Source organism: Tripterygium wilfordii, chromosome 5 (assembly GCF_013401445.1).
Source record: "Tripterygium wilfordii isolate XIE 37 chromosome 5, ASM1340144v1, whole genome shotgun sequence".
Lineage (NCBI taxonomy): Eukaryota > Viridiplantae > Streptophyta > Magnoliopsida > Celastrales > Celastraceae > Tripterygium > Tripterygium wilfordii.
Window position 1 is genome coordinate 9686996 of NC_052236.1, and position 20921 is coordinate 9707916.

Here is a 20921-nt window from a genome sequence, read left to right on the forward strand (position 1 = left end):
ATTATCACTAACCGCTTGTAAATTGACATGGCGTGTCACAACCATTGAATAATTTATTGCCATGAGGAACAGGAGAATATTAACAATTTTAAAGATACGTCCCCCATGCAAATGAGCTCCAATGGAGGAGGAACGAGTATCCTTGCAAGGTGAACAAAGCTCCTCTTGCTTCCTTATGTATTCATGATTACAAGAGAGATGATCAGATTGTGCCTGAACCTGAAGTATAGTGATTGGAAATACCAGGGACCTTTAAACCATGTCCTATGTAACAAAATGATTCAGAGCATCTTAGGCTAATAATTAACAAGCTACTGAATTCTCAGTTCTTAGCATTGATAAAGCTTATTTTCTGACATATTTGGAAACTCTGTACCCTACAATCAGAAGATCTGAACAAATACAACTTTACAATGCAGAATTATCTCCATTTGGATTCCAGTTGATGGCACAAAACCGATCAGGGAGACGATCTTCAAGCAACAGTCTTGATCATCTAGATTTTAGTTCCAAACTTCCAATTGCCCAATTCGTGCATTTGCACGCTCAGGGGGGTGCAAATCAGTGCCAAAAAATGAATACAAAGGAGTAAAATATGGAAAGAGTCCAAAATTGTAAAGGGGTATGGAAACACATACAACAGTCCTGACATTTCTTTTATCAGAGAAAAATGATCCAATCAAAGAATAATGGATTTCATAAAGCTGAGGAAAAATAGTCTATTACCATGCGAAAATGGGGCGTTCATTGAATTTCAATTAGGAGAAAGTCTGTCCTGAGGAAATATTCTGTTGACATCACCAATTCTCTGAGGCGGCCATACAATATGGGTGACCCTCCCCCGAACTAAACCCAATGGAACCTGACACAAATAGCCTATTAGGTTTAGGTGAACAAGGAAATGTTTTTGACAGTTGGAACAATTATCATCAAACTTTTCACTATGACATTGTTCAAGCTAAGCACAAATATGGTGGCACGGAAAACTTACCGGCCCATAAGCTCTTGAATCCAAGCTGAATGCTGGATTGTCTCCTTCAACCCAACAATGTCCTTCAGGAACCTTGATTGCATCATAAGAATATGGTGCTTCTCCTATCCAATCACCTGGTAAGCCGATAATTCTCTTTATATGTTTCTCTTTGTAATTGCTTGGAGAGCTGGAGAGGGATCCCACATTAGCAACATCAGATTATAACACAAAAGGCTTTGCATCAATAGCATGCTTCAAGACTATTCATGCACTGTAAACTGATTGGAGAGACATATATTGTGTATGTGTATCATAGCTGAAATGTTTGATAAACAATAACAATAATTAATCTCGATATCATTGACAGTCGACAGACGAGGATTAATAAGGCACTAACCAATTCTTACTTTGATCAAATTCTCAAAGTACTCTTTTCATGCAATATGTATAGACACCAATAAGCCAATAACTTTTAGAAACTCAATTACAGGATAAAAACAGCTTGAAGAATGATTTATTGGTCAAGTGAGCCACCGTGTGAATGGTTTTCTGCATCAAGGGAGCTGACAGCTGATATCAAACTTGACCAAATGAATAAGCCAACTCAAAGTTTGAAAGATTCTGGTTGGGATCACAACTTCTTCTGATACTCAAATGTTATCTAAATCATAATAAATCTCTAACCAACAAAAACCAAATCAATTTAACTGGTCAACACTCAGCATCACGAAAGTCGGCCTTAGTGATCCGACGGTGTCGAGTGGAAGGGCCATTGCTCAACGGATAAAAGTTACTCAATCATCATTAACCGATCCACACAGCATCACAAAAATCAGTAAGAGGAATTCACAATTATTATGGCAATTGGGAAACAAATTCATTCTATCTAATGCAAGCCCACATCGATTTTCATATTGGTCCTGTTTGGGAGTGTTGTCAACTGCTGTGAGGTGTTGTGCGGTGCTGTGAGTTATAAAACTGTGGTGCTGTGAAGTAAGTTGGAACGCAAAAAGCTATTTGGCGCATCCCTTTTAAAATTGTGGTGTGGTGCTGTGAGGTGCGTTTGGCGTATTTAAATTACGGTTATATTAAATGACTAATAATATTAATATAAAATCACTTAAAATTTACATTGTACATTAATCTAAAATAAAATAATTGACCTAATTTGATTACGTGTGACAATTCAACATATATTTGTAAGCGTTTGGGGGTGCGGTGCGGTGAGGTGAGGTGCTATGAGGTAAAAAGTTGTGGTGCTGTGAGGTAAGGTCTACTGTAAAAGCGTTTGGCGTGTCACAAAAAACTGTGGTGTTGTGAGGTGAAGTGCAACTGAACGCAGTAAAAAGTACTGCCAAACATATACATTATCTTTGATTTGCACACTACAATTGGTTTGGCATTCATTTGTCCCAGTTCTATAACAATGTTGAGGAACATCTTTTTTATAATGTAATCAAAACTGGGTTATTAGAGCAAAATATAGTATAAATGCTTCTTTAAATAGACATGGAGAGACCTTACCTGAAAACTACCACATCACCGCGTGAAAATTTGTAATTTGTTAGGCAAAACTTTTCCACCAGAACCATGTCATCTGCATCCAACACATGATAAGACAGTGATAATTGCAATGGCGGTCCAACACTTGCTTTTAAATATATTATTACCAGTTAGTGACCCAAAAGTGGTATTTGTTTCAGGATTAAATGTGGGAGTCATAGAGGCTCCCCGGACGTGAATAACACTGGCATAATCTGAAATGGTGAAGGTAATGAGTCCAACTGTAAAGTACTTCTTTGCCACATCCCATAAGAATTTTCGAGTTCCCATGTCCAAATTTGCCTGGAAATTAGTGTCAGCTGAAAAAGTAATCTATTAGAGCGTGCCATCAACAACGAATATTTCAGCTACTACTCCGATTACAATAATCTCATATTTCAATCGTTTTTTACTCGCATAGAACAATGTAATGGACAAAATCTCCATAATCATTCCATAGCATAAGCACATTATTTCAACATATCTTGTTGCCATTGCCAAAGGAGACATATACTCTAACATGAGCCCACACCATTAGAAGAAACCAAACAAACAAAAACATAACAACATATATGTAACCACACCAAGATGGGGTAAAAAGTTGCAACAACAAATTTCCCCACAGAACTTCTAGTGAGGCCAAAAGGAGTTTACACAGAAGGGAAGAACAAAAGGCCCATGGACTGGTCCAATTAGGTTAGGGTTTAAGGGGGGTTTTTGCAGCAAGCTCCCTCTCAGGCATTTCAATAACAAACAGATTCAATAACAACAACAACTATCAACTACTCCCGTCGGCATTCTAACGTAGTGGAAACAAGATCACCGACAACAATTCCATGTATTAACAAACAAGATACGATGAATCGACAAAAAAAGGGGGCATTCTTACCTGTCAGCTCAATCTTGACAGTGTTGAGATCTCCATAATTTTAAACCGTATTACGTGGGATCTTTCAAAACCACACGACACGAGGAAGAACGGCCTGGCATGTAAAAGCCAATACCAACGGAATTCCTAAAATTTTCTGGTGAGCTTGGGCGCTGACGGAAAATACGAATTTGCTTCTGAGTTTAACGAGGCGGCTATAGAACGTTTAGGATGAATATAAAGGAGTGGCGGTGAAAATGGGAAAACGTGGTATATTCATTCTTCTATAACTTCTAAGGTTACTCCAGTTTCAGTTTCAGTTTTTATTTTTATTTTTTTAATACAGAGAAGGGGATTGAGATCGGAAGATTCGAACTCGAGGCTTCTATAAAATATCACACACATTGAGTGGCATATGAACTAATTGTGTTCTCTACTTTTATTTATTTATTGCTAAATAACACCTAATATTTTTTTTATAACTACCTAGTACGACACTATCCTATCAAATTGGTATAATCCTCCTATAATATAAGTAAATGGTATTAATAGCGTGTGTCCTAAAAATACAACTTAAAATATATATATTTTTTTCAGATTCCAATACATCATTTTTATCAATATCTAATGCTAAGGACACATATTATCATTTCTCATAAAACCACATATCAACTCTCAGTTAAGGAGTCGAGCTATGTTAGACCAAATAGGATAATGCTGATGTTTTTTTTAGCTTAGATTTCTAACATTCTATCATGTTTTTATTATCATCAATGATGAAAATAATATTTGATGTTTTTGAGCTTAGATTTCTAACATTCTATCATACTATCATGTATGTATTATCATCAATGATCAAACGATGCCGTAGAATAAAATTATTTTTTTTTCCCTTTTTATAAGGCAGCAAGCAATACAGAAAAGCAAAGACCAACTACACGGGCCTTAGGGGCCAAAGTCCAAATTCACAGTCCGGAGCATCGCATCCGGCTATCGAGCCAACAGTGTAATGTACAAAGGTGAACTTTATTTAGGGAAAATTTCAGGCCGGTACCACTTGTGAAACTTTTGGACACTTAGGTCCAGTCCAAAAAACTTTATCCCTCTAAGGTACCACTACTATGCTAATTACTTTTTTATCCTTATCTTCCTCCCACAACTACACTTCTCTTCTCTTATCACAATAACTTTCTCTCTCCTATTGCATCTCTCTCATAACAACTTTGAAATTCTACGCTGGCCCCCATTACCACCACTACTACCGCCAACATCCATTCGACCTCCAAATTCAAGCTGCCAACACACCAAACAAAACAAAATTCAAACCACATAAACCTCAAAAACGTGGTAACTTCGTAGATCTGAATGCAAAAATTCACAGACAGAACCAGACATTCTAGGGTTTTTGATTTCCGAACAAAATAAGTGAGAATTAGCTAGAAAAACAACATTATCCTTCCAAGAAAGTAAAAAAAAAAACAAGAAGATAAAAACACATAAAGAAATAAAGGATAAACAAGAGAGCATCTCGAGAGCCGAGATGGGATTTGCTTTATTGCTACGATTTGGAAATCGGGGAAGACATCTTCTGGTAATCAAATCCATCTCGGCCAATGTTACTGTTTCAAAACAGTAACATTGGTCGCCCAATGTTATTATTTGGAAAAAAAACTTCAGATCCGATCGATTTCAGTGGCGGTTCTCCATACCACCATCACAGTTGGACTCCCCTCATTGAAGCACACAATGCCCAGTCAGGTACGGCCCAAAACGGCCATCGGATTTGGCCATTTTAAAACAGTAACATTGGTCAATGTTACTGTTTCAAAACAAAAACATTGGTTGGTCAGTGTTACCAATGTTACTATTTCAAAACAGTAACATTAGTCGGCCAGTGTTACTATTTTGAAAAAACTTCAGATCCGGTCGATTTTAGCGACGGTTCGCCATACCACCACTACCATTAGAATCCCCTCACTGAGACGCACAATGCCCAGTCATGTATGGGCCAAAACGATCATCGGATATGGCCGTTTTAAAATAGTAACATTGTTCGGTCAATGTTACTATTTCAAATAGTAACATTGATCGCCTAGTGTTACCAATGTTACTGTTTCAAAACAGTAACATTGGTCGACCAGTGTTATAATTTGGATAAAAAACTTCAGATCCGATCGATTTCGACAATAATTTGTAATACCACCATCACCATTAGACTCCCCTCATAGAGACGCATAATGCCCAGTCATATTTTGACCAAAACGATAGCCATAAAAAGAGATGAGAAAGAGAGAAAGACGTAGTAAAGAGAGAGATTCAATAGGAGACAGAAAGTTGTTGTGATGAGATAGAGATGCAGTAGGAGAGAGAAAGTTATTGTGATAAGAGATAGATGTAGTAGAGAGAGAAGATGTAGTGAGATAAGAGAGATGTAGCATATAACAAGAGAGAAAATTATATTAGATCTAATCCTCTTTAAAAAGGGTAAAAAAGGAATAAGATAAAATTTAAATGATTTAAATATTATAAAAAATAAAAATGGACTTATGAGGGATAAAGTTTTTTGAAGTGGATCTAGATGTCCAACAGTTTTAAAAGTGGTATTAATATGTCATTTTCCACTTTATTTACATCTCAGTTTTTACCAATCATACTCTGATATATCTACATCCCATAGAAATTAAAAAATAACTAACCACACCCCAAATAATCAAAAACTGACACATATATTAAACACACATCAATGACAAAAAAAAAAAAACAACAGACAATGATCTCTTTTTTTTTTTGGTAAAAAAAAGATATACTATACACGAGGGCATGTCTCATGGAAGTCCGAAAACGAAATTTTCAAATGAAAAGATAAAACTTTCACAACAAGTAGCTCAAGTTAACTAGGAAGCTATAAGTTGTATCCTAGAGAAATAGAGGAACTGCACCAAAACAGATCCAAAATCTATACCAACTATCTTCAAAAATCTGCACAAAGCAACTCCAAAATTCTGCACAAAATAGCTTCAAAATCTGAACCAAAACAACCCCAAAATCTGCATAATACAGCTCCAAAATCTACATATCATCGTCATCCCTGATAGAGAAGTTGAAGTCATCGATTTATTGTTTCCGAGAGAATCCACACGACCTTTTTGAGAACAATAACGACAGACGAAGGAGTCGGGATGATTATGGTAATCAAGAACTGGATACCAGAGATAAGTTGTAAGTTAGGTTTGGAGTGGGGTGTGTTAATCCTATACTTTGAAAAACATATGGTCAAAGATAAATTGATCAGAGTTGGGGAGTAATTAATAAAAACTGTGATGTAAATAAAGCTCACCATGCATAAAGCCATGAAGGTGGTGTTGGGAATGCATGCGCCCCATTTGGCCAGCATATAGGCCCAGGAATTTTTAATCCTGTTAATTTTGTGGCAAGACCAACCCACAATCATCTAGTCAATTGGTAAATTTGGTGGGGAAATAATTTTTCTAATTGTAAGATGATTTTTTCAATCGCCATATTGACAGCACCCTACGTTTTATAAATGAAAGTGGTTCAACTACTTTGCGCTCCCTAAGAGCCATTACCAAAAAGAAAACTATATATCACAATGCGTTAACCTTGTTTAAATTTAAATGAGTATATCTCAGAATCAAGTATGTGCTAAAGAAATGAACTCGAAAAATTGAGGTGATTCTTAGCACATAGAGCCAAAAAAATATCTAAGAAATTATAAGAATTGAGAGTAAAAGATATTGGACAAAATTTTAATGACGAAAAAAGTTAGTAATTACATAAGGAAATTGTTGTTAAACAAGTTCTTCACAGACAATCATAAATTATAGAACAATATAGAGAAGCAATCGAAAATATAAAGAAAAAAGAATAAGAACACATGATTTACGAGATTTGACAATTTACCTACGTCCTCGAGGTTTGCGGCTGTTTTTAATATAAGAAATTATTTAGTACATTCGGCTCGAGTTTGTAACCCTAATTTACCAGCTACATAGTTACCCAAAAATATAATTATACCCCCATACAAAAAAAAACAATCCACATCAGTAATACTATACCTACACTCCCCTCTTACACAACTTGCCCTTTCCTCACAGAGCTTTTAGGTACTAGATAATACTTCTAACATGAGCAAGATCTGAGTTCCCGTCTTCAGAGCCTGAAACATATTTCACTTAGATTTTTGCATATAGTAGCCAATATGATATTCCGCTTAGAAACTGTCATTGAGTAAACCTTAAAGATTTTTACAAGGATATTACAAATACGATTACAGCCGGGCAATTTCTTTCAGTGAAAAAAAAAACACTTTTAAGAGCTCAAGTTGTCAATAATGGTGGTGTGTAGAGGGTCACTCAAGTGCGTAGCCCAGTTATGGAGCGGACCTTTACCAGTAACAGCAGCTTGGACCGCAAAGCCCGGGAAACCAACCATGGCAAGGCGGGCGTGCTTGATCTCAGCTGTCTGAAGGGTGACCTTCTTCTCTGGGTCAGCGGCCAAGCCAAGTGGGTCGAAGAATGAGCCTCCTGGGTACAGCCTCTTTTCCGGGTCAAGCTCTGCGTTCCTTTGGAACTCAATGTACCCAATCACCAACACCTCTATCCAGATCAATGTGGTTATGGAAAATGGGAGTGGTTGGCCCAAGTAGGTTGACCCTTCCACTAGTTCCACCTGAAGATGTAAACCCATTAAAATTAGTCACTTTGTGAGGCTAATTTGGCTCCAACAATAGCAACCATACAATGTAATAAAATCAATGAAGCCTTGAAATGAAAATCAATTAAATATAGAGTTAGGTTGGATTTCTTGAGGGGAAATGTATTGGTTATTGAAAGAGTTGAGTGGATCTAATTCGATCACCGAATGTTTAAATGTTTCAACTTGAGAATTTAAAGTTGAAAATTGTTTTAATATGCATACAAATATATTTTCAATTATTCGAGCAATCAAGTTGCTTATGCAGAATATCTACCCGAATAGTGAGAAATTTGTTAATGTGTGCATATTGAAACAATTTTTAACATTGAGTTTCTAAGTTGGGACATGTGAACATTCGGTGACTGAATTAGAAATTGATAACTTTTTTAGCACCAAAAGTTGCATAAACAGACATTCACAATGAAATAAATGAGGAGTGTAAATGGTCGGTTTCAATCAAATTTTTTTCTGGTTTTTTTTACTAGAATTTAACCGATCGATCGAACGATTATTTCAGATATTCGATCATTTTTTTTATCGATTCTCACTAAATATTTTTTTCAAGATAATTGGTCATTTGATCGGCTAACCATTCGATTTTTCAAGTAATTTTCTTACCGCCTTAAAACAAACAATTAGCATGAACTACAAATGAAAGAGGCCAATTTAAAACTTGACAAATATCAATTACCTTTCCAGCGTCTTGCCATGTGATGCCAGTGAGCGATTCAACAGCGAGAGCACCAAGAGTAGCCAACATGGCCCACCTTCCATGAATCAGCTCGCATTCCCTAAATCTCTGCAACCCAAAAACCTCGCTGTAAGGCTGAAGAGGAGTAGACTTCACATCCGCGGTCTCCGTCCGGGTCCCAATGATGTCACCCGCCAAGTTCTTGGCCAAGTTCTGGTCCAGCGAATCAACGTCGAACTGCAAGTACTCCACGGGTTTTCCCAATCCAAATGGGTCGAAACCATAATCACCCACCAGGGTCCCGTCAAGGTACTCGGGCGCGTTGGCTCCTGGGAACCACAGGGGACGGTCTGTAGTGGGCTTGGCAGATTTTTTCTTCGGTGCAGCCTTTTTTGTTCCGAACCCGAACCTTGCCACCACCCGACCAGACTTGGAATGCACCTCTGGGAGGCGCATACCAATGAAGGAAGATGTAGCGGCAGCTGCTGTTGTGGCGGCGGCCATGGGTGGTCGTTTCGAGAATGATGTGTGTGGTGACGGGTGGTGAGAGGAGTTGTGCTGGTTGGTTATATTTTGATATGGGCGTATTTTTTTTTAAATAAGGCTCGGGGGTTATATCCACGGTAGTGATTCTGTGCCGTTGGATTGAAGGGGAATATCCATCTGACGAATGGCAAAGAATGGGTCTTATCCAGGTCTTATCCGGTGGATGTGCAGGAGTTGCCCCACATGAGTGACACCAAACACTGACTACTGTGCTATTTTTTGTGTGGTTGAAGGTTGGGGTTTTTTGTCAATATAACACTGACTCTCATAATATGTTCCAATATAACACTTGAGTAAAAATATTTTCCAAAATAACACTACATGTCACTGGTAATTACGTGTTCTTTATAATTTTTAAATGATCACGCCATCACAGATGACGTGATCCATTCACGCCATAGACAATGACGTGAATAGTGTATAAAAACTAGTCACGCCAACAAGGTTGGCGTGATTAATGATTTACAACTTGTTGGCGTGACCTAAAAAAAAAAAATCAGCAGTAAATGGTTTTGGACTCGCAATTGTGATACCAGTTCTGTAGTCTTTCATCATTGATAGCTATATGGATGGTGTGAGGGGCACCGGATTTGGACTGCTAAGCCTGATTGGTACCTTGGGTGGCATAGGAGGTGGTGTTCTGGCAACATTAATGGCGGGCCAGCATTGTTGGGGCATACCAGGATGGCGTTGTGCCTTCATCTTGATGGCAGCATTGAGTGCACTAATTGGGTTTCTTGTTCTGATATTCGTCACAGACCCAAAGAAAGCAATCAGTGTCAGCCATGCTTCTGGTGAGGACTCTGATAGGTATACTTGCTCACTTGAGATGCTCTATTATTGCTATGTCTTTCAATGCATACTGCTACCTACATCTCTTGATATTATTGCTTCAACCTCATGTATCAGTTATTTTATCTTGTTGCTTTCTGTTTGCCATTTTCATCTGTTAATAGGATCTATTGAGCTTAGAAGTACTTAGCTGCTTATATTTTCATTTTCCAGTTTTGTTGACGGGATGATGCAGGTTGAGATTGCGATATTTCTCTTAAATATTTTATTTTAGTATTTTAGGAAATCAATTGTTTGTTAATCAATTAGTATTATTTTTCTAGGAGTCTAGTATCTTTTTAAGTATTTGTTTCCTATTACAAGTGTCTAGGGTTTCGTTTAGTTTACTATTTAAGGTTGTAACCCTCATTGAGTAATTTTAGTTTTGAGTTTTTGATTGAATAAAATTAAGAGACGGCTAGTATTTTCCAATTCTTTGATATTCACTAGAATAAACAAAGTTTTGAAGCCTTAAATATGGTATTCGTGTGTCGAATCAACAGATTTAAGTAGACTTGTTCCTGGTATTCGTGTGTCGAATCAACAAGTCCAAATACGCGTTCTTCCCACCACGCCACGCTGCATCACTGGATGTTTGTGGCTTCAGGGATTTGTTGATTGAGAAAAGCAAAGCTAGTGCATCATCCATCTGGTTGGAGTCCTGGACGACTACAAAGGCTGTTATAAAAGTGAAAACATACAAAGGCCGGATCATGTGTGCGCAGTTCAGTGCTTTCATGGGCATCCCATTCTCATGGTTTCTTCTAAGAGTGATCCCGCAGTCAGTAAGCAGCTACTATACATTTGCCACAACTGTATTTTTATGGGCCTGACAATCAACTGGAATGCAAAGAAACATAGACAAGTTGATTGAGTGCAATTGGAGCTGGAACTTGCTGCAAATTTATTTTTTTTAAGGTCACGCCAACCTTTGTAAATCCAATAGTCACGCCAACTACGTTGTCTTGACTAGTTTTTTTACACTATTCACATTACCGACGGTGGCGTGATTGTTTAAAAATTACAAAAAACACATCATTGTCAGTGACTTATAATGCTATTTTGGGAAATATTTTCACTCAGGTGTTATATTGGGATATTTTATGATAGACAGTGTTATATTGACAAAAAACTCTCGAAGTTTGCTTGAAAAAAATCTGACGAGGTTGTCTTTCCGACTGACTGTTCATAGTCTAAAACCTGGGCCTATTTTCTCAACCCATTTCATGACCAAGCCTAAAATGTCAAATTAGATCTCTCTGCATTAATTGGGCCTATCAGTTCAGGCTTCTTCAACCCATTCATTACACAAACCCAATATTGTCAAACCCACGATGCAAACAGTAGGATTTTTTTTTTTTGATTTTTGACATAAAAATAACGGATTAATCAATCAGTTATTGGCTTATTTCAGTCGATTCTTTGTATTTTTTTTAAAATATGTTGACGAATTAAACAATTTCACGATCAATTTGGTTTCTATGATTTTTTGTTAACTCCCCTATTTTTCGGTGCCTCCTACATACGTGGCTACTGGCTAGATCAAGTTTCCAACACTAGAGCCAACTAGACAAGACCAGACAGCCCAGTAGACAAAAAGGTCCTGTGAAGACAAGACTTGACTTGACTTTTGTAGGGTAGGGTTAAATCTTGAACCGTTAAACGGTTCACACAGTCGAACGGCGATGGCCTGCAAAGATGCCACGTGTCAGGTACAGAAAGCGCCACTTCTTCCTTGTCACCACCTCCTGTTGATTGATATTTATTATCAAAAGACAATGATGGCATAATTAAATGGTAATTAAGTAATTAACGATCAAAGCATTCCCGAATATGTGTACACTGGCTATACCCGGTAACAACAAGCTGACTCAGATACTCATCTCGCGCCAACTCTTTGGTTTACTGGCTCTTCCGGTTAGCTTTCCCAAGTTTTCCTTTCTTCACTGATCGAACCTTTCTCTGCCTTCGATTCGATTCTCGACGCATTCTCGTTGTTCTCTGCAACTCTGTCTTTCTCACAGACCGACTGCTCTTCTCCTTCTCTAAGGTAACTTCTTCAGATCTGCTTTATTGTTTTTGTTGATTATGCTGTAGTGTATTGTGTCGAATACCTCTGTTTTCTGTTACTGATTGTTTGAAGAAGCGAAAGAGGTTTACTCTATATCGTTATTTTTTTTGAATTTTGCATTTGTGATTTTTGACGTTTTATATATGATTGGAACTGTTTGTTGAATTATAGAGCAGATATGTGAAGTTTAAGCTTTCTCGGCTATCAGCATATTATTGATCCTCAAAGCTAATTTGTTCCTAGTGAGTTGAATTGTGATTTTGTGTGTGTATGTCTTTTTTTGAGATGTTGTGTCCGTTGATTTGATGTATTGATTGTTTGATCTTTAAATTGAATTTATTTTGCATTTAGATTTGTTGATGTTACCACAAAGTTATATATTGGATTGTTGGAGTTTCTGATCAAAGCCTTTGTTCATACAGGCAAATATCTTGTGAGAATGAAGGTTGCGAAAGGAAAGGGGGCAGCAAGGACCCCCAAGGAAGCTTTGAAACCTGTAGATGATCGGTTAGTTCCTTATTTTTCTAGTTTCTAGATATGATTTTATGTTGTGGGTCGGGAATCGTTTTTTCAGATGACTTTATGATACAAAATTCTTCTTGGGGTAGTTTCATGGGAGTTGGCAGGTTAATTATTTTGTATTGACGTCTGATGTTCTACAGTCAATTGTGTGGATACTGATTTTACAGGAATATAGTAGTGATGGATCATATATATCTCTAATTCTTTTCAGAAAGGTTGGAAAGAGAAAGGCAGCTGATAAGAGCAGCAAAGGTCAAACTGGAAAGGACAAACGGGCCAAGAAAGACCCTAACAAACCAAAGAGGCCTGCTAGTGCATTCTTTGTTTTCCTGTATGTATCTTCCTCATAAATTGTTCTAGGTGTTAATTATTGGATTCTTGTGATTCACTTTCATTGATGTAAGTAATTTATTGTTATATTAATGTTTCAGTGAGGAATTTAGAACCACTTTCAAGAAAGAAAATCCAAATGTGAAGGCTGTCTCAGCGGTAAGCTTTTGATAACCTATGATGATATATTGTATTTTGTAGTCATATATAATAAGGCAATATTTTCTCTTTGGAAGAAAATTCAATAACACAAATGCTCTAATTGAAGGTTGGAAAAGCAGGAGGACAAAAGTGGAAGTCCATGACTAAGGCTGTAAGTATTCAAAGTCTCGTGCTAGTACAGGATCATATCTTACTTGTTGGTTAATGGATTACTCTTGGTTGTGGTGGTTGTTTGGAAGACCTTCTGTTCCGGTGAAAGGACTAATGTTCAAAGTCGTAATTGCTATGGTGCCAACTATTTTATTTGAAAGTAATGGATGACTCTTGCATTAGGGTATTGGATATAGTTAGTGATTTGAGGGATGGGCTTTCACCTTGCAACTTTCATTTACTAATCTGGGGTTAATACTTTAATTGCAAAGTTCACTTTTGTAATGGTGAAGAGATGGCAGCTTACTGCCGCCCTCCCGGTTTTGGGTGTGCCTTTTGATTTCTGCAGAGAAAGATTACTTTTATGTATATTTATGATTGTAACTTGCAAGTACACTGTAATTTGTCAAGGAAAAAGCTCCATATGAAGCCAAAGCCGCAAAAAGGAAGGTGGATTATGAAAAGCTTATGAACGCGTATAACAACCAGGTAAAAATGCTGCAGCCTTCACTCATTCTGAGTAGTGCTTTTAATTAACTTATTAGATGCGATCGACTCTAATAAAAATTTTAGATGTGCCTGACTCTCTTCTTATCGTTGCAGGATGATGGTGATGAAGAGTCAGATAAGTCAAAATCTGAAGTAAACGACGAGGATGAGGCCAGTGCTGAGGTAATTCTATTCCAACCTGTCAATATTTTTCAATCTATACTGCAAACCTAAGTTGCTTTCCTACATATTGCCTGGTTTTGATGTAATTCAATTTAACATTTTCATGTTGATGGATTATTTAGTGTTTCTGTATAGACAGCACCTCTCCCATTCTTGTTTACTCTATGCTCAGTTGTGGAAAATGCCTTAGTTAAATAGCAGAGCAAACTCATTAGGTTTTGGATTTGGTGATGTGTGGTGTACGGGAAAGCCAAATCTGCTTTGGCTCTATTAACTGTCATCGCCATCTTCAAAACTCCAATTTCAAACTATTCCGTGTCAACCTTCTAAATCCATAAGAAAGCTTTCTTCCTGAACCTTCATTTGAATCCACCTCCTGGGTTCTACCTTGCTATTTGTTCTGTTGTAATGTTCTTTGTTGGTTAAGTTTTGGACTTTTAATTTTAATGTCTATTCCTTTTCAGGAAGAAAAACAGCAGCAGGAGGATGACGAGGAAGATGATGAGGAGCAGGAAGAAGAAGAAGATGACGACTCCGACTACTAAAATCAGATGGATTTGGCCTATGCATGTGGCTGATATAAGACAATGATCCTTCATTCTGTATGTTCATATGTATAGGTTATAAAGGGTAATGCTTCTTGGACCGGGGTAACATACCCTTGTCCTGCTATGATGATAATAGCTGCTGGGATGGACGTCCCCTACTCCCCTCTATTTTGTATTATTCTGTATGCTTTGTATGCGACTTGTGATAATGTAATTTGCTATCCCGAAAACTTTTATTTGCGTGCTAGAATGAGAGTAGTCTTGGTATTAAGAGTTCTAGGCTTGTGTCTTGCTTCTCAAGTATATAGATAGGATCACCATGTTCTGCACTTACACTGTGAACTGCAATGAATTTTTTGGCTACAAACATTAATTCATTTTATCCTTCAATGATAATGGAATATCCGTTGAATATAGTATTTAGTAATTGTTAGTCTGTATTCATTGAATATAATAAAAAGTTACACATTTCTCTATTAAAAACCGATAAAAAATTAAAAAAAAAAAACCAACCATTTGATCAGTTATATTCATGTAAAAAAACTAAAAAAAATCGACTGCAAACACCCTTAATTTTTCCTGCTGCCAAAATCTGATTCCCTAGTGTAGGGCTCCTTTCTGTATAGAAAGCCAGCGGTCATCCTCTCTGTTTTGGAGTCTGATCCTTTTGGTCCACCAGCAAGGCATCATCTCACAATCTCACTAACATAGAAGATGTGTTGATCTCCACGTTTAAATGTTAAACAGGATCAATTTCATGAATAGAGATTTCGTTAGGGACTTTCAGGTTTATGTTATGTGTATCCCATCCAGCCATATCCAACTGGCAGATGAAGTCATCAAACCTACTTTCCATCTCCAGTACACTTTCTGCAAGCTGATCAAATACGCCATCAGAGCTTTTGAAGTTCTCCTGGAGCCAGTAAGTCTGCCACACACTTCGCAAGACTGACAAACTTGTTGCTCCTACCTTCATTTTATAACTTTAAGCTTGTAAAAGATGATGATAACGTCTATAAATCATTCAAAGCCAGATTATGAATACCTTGAATGAGACGAAGACCTCAAAATCTCTTTGCTGTTGGTTCACCATGAGAATATACTTTTCATTTGCATACAATTTCAGTAGTGTCTTGACCTGTTCCAAATAGGGAAAGAAAGGGAAAGAAAATTGACGTTCAGAAACATCCGTGGACCAAATTCAAGCTCCCAAGTATTAAGTTGCCCGTCTTTAATGGCTTTTTGTCACATCCGGTATACGCGATGAAGCTCATTTATCTACAGAGTAACTTGGATAGTCGAAATAAGCATGCAACTGATGTCTGCAAGCTTAAGCAGGAAGACATTATGCATATTATCCGTTGCAGGCAGAAGAATAACTCCAAAATTGTAAAACTAGCTCAGATCATGTTATCAATAAACTACAGCATAAATTTTCAAATTAATTTGGAAAGAGCAGGCCAAGGCATCTGTTGAATGAAGTACAACTCTAGACTGACCTCTATAGAAGTTATCAAATGATTCAAGTCTAATATTGTTGCGGTGCTTCACTCTATTTAAGTACCAGATTAAGAACACAATTTCTAATTTTCTTTTGCCTAGTTATTTGAACTATCTTACTCGAATACTTATAAATGGTTAGCCCAAATGAAAAATTGTTAAGAGAGAACCACTTTGGAGCTTTCGATGTCTCTACTACATTATTGTTCACTAAATGAGGAAATACCTTGGAAATGGATCTCTCACGGCCAACCAACTTTTCCAAGGGCACACCAAACTCAATTTGCGGCTTCATGAATCTTTGCCATGATAAAATATTTTCTTTCTTGTTGCAGTCATCAGATCCTTTGCAAACATATGAAAAGCAACTGGTAATTGTCATGATTAAAATAACCTAAATGTGGCAAAGCACTTAAAAACTCTAAGAGGACGAGTCTTACCCAGTACAGTAGAGTGTAAAACATGTGATTTTACAAGTATACGAGCACGCTTAAGATTTATCTGAAAAGATTAGAACAGAGGGAACAACCCATCAAAGAACCGAACATTAGAACAATTTATGAGGGTATCATGAGGAATGACACTACTTAATGTAGTCTACTTTCCCTAGAAGACTCCTTGCACAAGGCGATTTTATGCATTAACCCATTTAGCGGGGAATGAGGAATAGAATGAAACATTCTAACCGTATTAAACCGTAAAACAGCAAGTGATTGATAACGCAACCAAAGGTGCAGAAGCCGCATGCTCATCCATGTCAGTAACATCGCTGGATATGATTTTACAAGGCCAGGGGAATCCTGCAAGAATTTAATACAGCAAACTACGATTAGTTGCTTATCTAGTTCCTTAATACCCAAAGATAGAGGACCTGATAGGCAGTATAACATACCAGGATCAATATGCCCACCGCAAGGCCGAGCAACTGCGCAGCTACTTCCCAGACTTCCTCCTGAAATATTTGACCAACTAATCATGAGGAAAGTAAATTTGAAGCTTACATGTGATAGACTTGAGTTAGAGTATATGACTTTTCTTGGTGTTCATATAGTGATGATTGAGGGAATTAATTAACGTGAGAACATAAAATTTATTTCAGATGTTAAGGCAAGGCATATCATTACTACAACAATAGAATTCACAAGCCAAATTCAATAGTTGGTCTCAACAGTTAAAACTTATGATAGAACAATAATTACATGAGCACATTAAGCATCTCAAAATGAATTCAAATGCTAAGCATGGAACAACAAACTTGTCTACTTTTCCTCATCAAGCCAAAAAGTGCCCACAAAGCATTCCACTTGATGGTCATTGTTGAAACTTGAAAATGTTGAAAGCTTTACCAAAAAATGCACACTATCTTGGATATTATGAAAGATAAAGCAATTGACTGATTATTAGCAGGCAGATCTGAAGTATGCCAAGTCAGGCTATATAAGAAGAGCCAAAACAATAATGACCGCAATGGGTACCAAATTATTTTATTATCTAGCGTTCCATGAAATGGACGTCTTGTAAATCACAAAGATAGGAAACTTCATGAAATGGGAAAGTTCAGATGAATGCATTTGAGAATCATATCAATGGCAGTAGAGCAACTGGGGCTTGCTAAGAACCGACCCTGATTTTGCAGAAAAATTCAGCAAATATAAGATTGTGAACACTCATCATCAGATCAGAGAAGTGAAAATGTTCTAAATAAATTATAAATCTTACAGTATAGAAACAGATTAATGCATACCTTTGCTGCTACCTCTCCTAGATTTCCTGAGATTGCAAAATGGTTTTGAATGACGCGGAATGAAGGATCTTTCAGTCCTCTCGCTACTGCCTGTTTAAATGATGTTGAGAAATGTGTAAAGCATGAGCATCTTATAACCAACTTAGGTCCATACTCCACACGTCTCTATTCTAATGCCAAACATTACTATCAGCATTCAAATGGCTGTTTCAGCTACACTGTGCTGAAGTGCAGCTAGAAAGTTAATGACACGTACAGATATGCAGATAAGCTCATAGACCACCTAACAGATGATAAAAAAGAAATTTCCAGGGTACCATTAGGCCGGGAGGGGTAGGAGAGTGAGGAAAAGCAAGGGAACTAAGAAGAATACCTTGGCAAGATTCCCAAGAGACGCCAATGGCAAAAAGTAGGCAGGATAAAGTTGTGTAGTTAGATCAAAGATGCTGCACAGTGAATCAACAAAAAGTCATCAATTGTATTTAATTTAAACTTTCCAAACTTGAACAGAGCTTATTACACAGACCTTCCTGCACTACCAATGAAGTCTGCATACATGCGCCATTGCTTTGGATCATCATCAAAAAGATTTCCAAACCGCCCACCTGGAGAAACAGCAACAGCTAGCAGTAAATTTCAGCATATAATCACTTTCCCACTTCAAATGTCTGTACAATGGCCAGACCAATGAATAAGCGCCCAACAGCGCCAATGCCATCCTTTGATACCCATCTGCAGAAGACATGACCTACAGTTCAATGCACTAAAACTAATGTAATACATCGAGTCATCGACTTGCACACAATCAACAATATGTGTCAACATTCACCTGATGGCAGCAGCAGAAGCAGCAGCAGTAGTACCAGAGAAAGTGCCAACACCAACAGCCTGAGAATTTGTGGATAGATTTTTTTCCCAGAAATTTAAACAAGATTTAAGGTCAATGAAGATGCGCCGAAGATACAAGGACATAGAAGAAGTTCATTGAAGTGGACATTTCATCACAATGAATTGAACAAGGTGGAGCAACCATACAAAACATGGAATGGCAATAAAATTTATGCCATATGAGCTTTTCAAATCACAGTCAGTAATATGATAAAGATTTTCAAAAAGAAAAAATATAAAAAAATTAAGATACTTGATATACTATTCCCTATATTTTAAAATAACCTCACAAATTTGGAAGTGATAATGGCGTTAGGTTAAGCAGAAAGCTAATTACAGGAAATGAATGAAGCGTGTTGATACTGTTTCGTTATCAACCCAATAGCACCCTCAACAGTAATTCAAGCTTTCACATCACAAGTTTCAAATTAATATACTTCAGATATGCTAAAGAAGTATGCCAAAATTTCATCAAGGAGAGAGACTAACGCCCTCTATGACAACTCACAAGTTATAACCATAATCGAAAATCATTCAAAATCCATCTCAATAAATACAACCACCTCAGAAAAAGGAAAACAGAATATTCAACAGGAAGACCTCAGGCCGACAGGAAATTCGAAAAGTTTTAAGGTGTTTAAAATACTATGCACATACCCAAAAAAATCCCTGAATTAGATTCTTGCCTTTAGGAGACTTGATGTGACTAAGGTGTGACAGATCCATCCAGTAATGTTTGTAGGGAACTGTAGCAATATGTACGGCAGATAATCATCAGAAACCGAACCTGCATCAGAAGTAAAGAAGTGTAACAAGGCAGCACCGTCAGGATCACCAAAACAAAAAATTGAAGGACTGCTCATGCATGATTTAAAAACAGGTGAAATTTTCAATTTGAGGGTGCTGTTAAATAGGAAACTCTATATTTGCTTTACTCACAACCTACATACTACAAGACATTTTATCTTCATAGATGTCAATAAACAGATTTATCATGTTAAGGATCACATTTAGTCGATTGACAACATGACATTACAGAAAATAAGAACAAAAATGCCAAGTGGAGCAACAATGGAAGAAGGGAAACAATATACTTCATATATCAGACCTGGGAAGCCAGAAGGTAAAACAAAATCTTTGACGATATTTGGAAGCCAGGATAGTTTGGGGTCAGAGAAATGGAAGTCCTGAAGCTTATCGTTCCCAGACTCATGCTCCTCATAGAAGGTTTGTGATGTCAAGTCATCATCCAATGTGTATCTGTTAATGAAAAGGTCAATTAAAAAAAGAAAGAAGGAATGTGATGTCAAGTCATCATCCAACATGGACCTGTTAATGAAAATCTGAACTTAAAAAAAGAAAATAAAGAAAGAAACATCTATCAGGCACAAAATGCTGGTAAAATGCCCAGACAGAACGTTGTCAAAATCATTCTCATCTAACTTCGAAATCTTTCATAGTCTTATAATTGGCAAGGAATTTAAGATGTGCTGCAAAATGTACTTCAAGTTTACTAAATGATAAAAAGAATGAGCCATATGAGTACCAAAGCCGCGGACAAAGAAACTTTACCAAAGAGACAAAATAAGAACTGAAGAAATGTGTTAAAGTAAAGACCTTCTAGTGGTTCCATTGCCATATCTCTCAATCAGAATCACGTGCTTTCGGCCTTGAACTCTGTAATCAACAGAAATACAACATTGAAGAAACCGCATTTTCCTAATGATAAACATAACAGAAAACATATCCAATATCTTATTCTCAGCATTTCTGGTGAAACAAAAATATATTAATTCACGAAACTCATGATATTCCTCGGGGAAGAAAGAAACGGAAAAATCTATAGATAATTTCTTCACGAGTGCACATTTCTCTTCTTTCTCGGTAACCAAACGGAAAATTGAGAGGGAAGAAACTTGTACCTTCCGTTATCGGTCTCTCCATCTCCTTCTTGGAGATTGGGCTGCAAGGAGGAACAACGAAGCCGCAGCAAGCGGTCTCTGTTACTCGACCGCCTTCTCGAAGATCCCAGGGCAGGAGCAGTGAATGAGTTGTGGAGAACGTGAGTCATTTCTGGCTTCAAAGGAAATACCGAGTTTGCAAAGCCGATTCTTCTCTAGTTCCGTCTTCCCCTTGTTGTCATGTTTGCTCCCCAACCACCCAAATG

At 37.3% G+C, this 20921-nt stretch overlaps 5 protein-coding genes across 6 annotated transcripts; 2 read left to right on the plus strand and 3 right to left on the minus strand.

Annotated features, from left to right (window-relative positions):
• Positions 1-150: 150 nt before the first annotated feature.
• On the minus strand, positions 151-3662 carry LOC119998349 (mitochondrial inner membrane protease subunit 2-like). The gene is made up of 5 exons (XM_038845656.1): positions 3405-3662; positions 2644-2835; positions 2498-2570; positions 992-1160; positions 151-862 (listed from the first exon to the last, which is right to left on the minus strand). Exons 2-5 carry the CDS (start codon positions 2804-2806, stop codon positions 755-757), a joined length of 513 nt encoding a protein of 170 aa, XP_038701584.1. The 5' UTR covers positions 2807-2835; positions 3405-3662; the 3' UTR covers positions 151-754.
• Positions 3663-7591: 3929 nt separating this feature from the next.
• LOC119999019 (chlorophyll a-b binding protein CP29.1, chloroplastic-like) lies at positions 7592-9354 on the minus strand. The gene is made up of 2 exons (XM_038846509.1): positions 8791-9354; positions 7592-8072 (listed from the first exon to the last, which is right to left on the minus strand). The coding sequence occupies exons 1-2, from the start codon at positions 9292-9294 to the stop codon at positions 7713-7715; spliced, it is 864 nt and encodes a 287-aa protein (XP_038702437.1). The 5' UTR covers positions 9295-9354; the 3' UTR covers positions 7592-7712.
• Positions 9355-9831: 477 nt separating this feature from the next.
• LOC119998604 lies at positions 9832-11000 on the plus strand. The gene is made up of 3 exons (XM_038845944.1): positions 9832-10146; positions 10246-10267; positions 10716-11000. The coding sequence occupies exons 1-3, from the start codon at positions 9902-9904 to the stop codon at positions 10998-11000; spliced, it is 552 nt and encodes a 183-aa protein (XP_038701872.1). The 5' UTR covers positions 9832-9901.
• A 1074-nt stretch (positions 11001-12074) lies between these two features.
• LOC119999017 (high mobility group B protein 1-like) lies at positions 12075-14895 on the plus strand. The gene is made up of 8 exons (XM_038846508.1): positions 12075-12217; positions 12661-12745; positions 12972-13091; positions 13192-13249; positions 13359-13403; positions 13814-13891; positions 14006-14074; positions 14539-14895. The coding sequence occupies exons 2-8, from the start codon at positions 12678-12680 to the stop codon at positions 14617-14619; spliced, it is 519 nt and encodes a 172-aa protein (XP_038702436.1). The 5' UTR covers positions 12075-12217; positions 12661-12677; the 3' UTR covers positions 14620-14895.
• Positions 14896-15035: 140 nt separating this feature from the next.
• On the minus strand, positions 15036-20921 carry LOC119999016 (protein root UVB sensitive 5). 2 transcript variants are annotated; one of them, XM_038846506.1, is made up of 15 exons: positions 20677-20921; positions 20372-20431; positions 19863-20014; positions 19441-19541; positions 18696-18754; positions 18552-18598; positions 18393-18471; positions 18240-18312; positions 17867-17956; positions 17015-17074; positions 16809-16922; positions 16563-16623; positions 16349-16467; positions 15668-15760; positions 15036-15592 (listed from the first exon to the last, which is right to left on the minus strand). In XM_038846506.1, exons 1-15 carry the CDS (start codon positions 20823-20825, stop codon positions 15362-15364), a joined length of 1488 nt encoding a protein of 495 aa, XP_038702434.1. In that variant the 5' UTR covers positions 20826-20921; the 3' UTR covers positions 15036-15361. The 2 variants fall into 2 exon arrangements, 1 of the variants encoding a protein (XP_038702434.1); XR_005468329.1 differs by lacking the exon at positions 15036-15592 and having other exon boundaries at positions 16349-16490.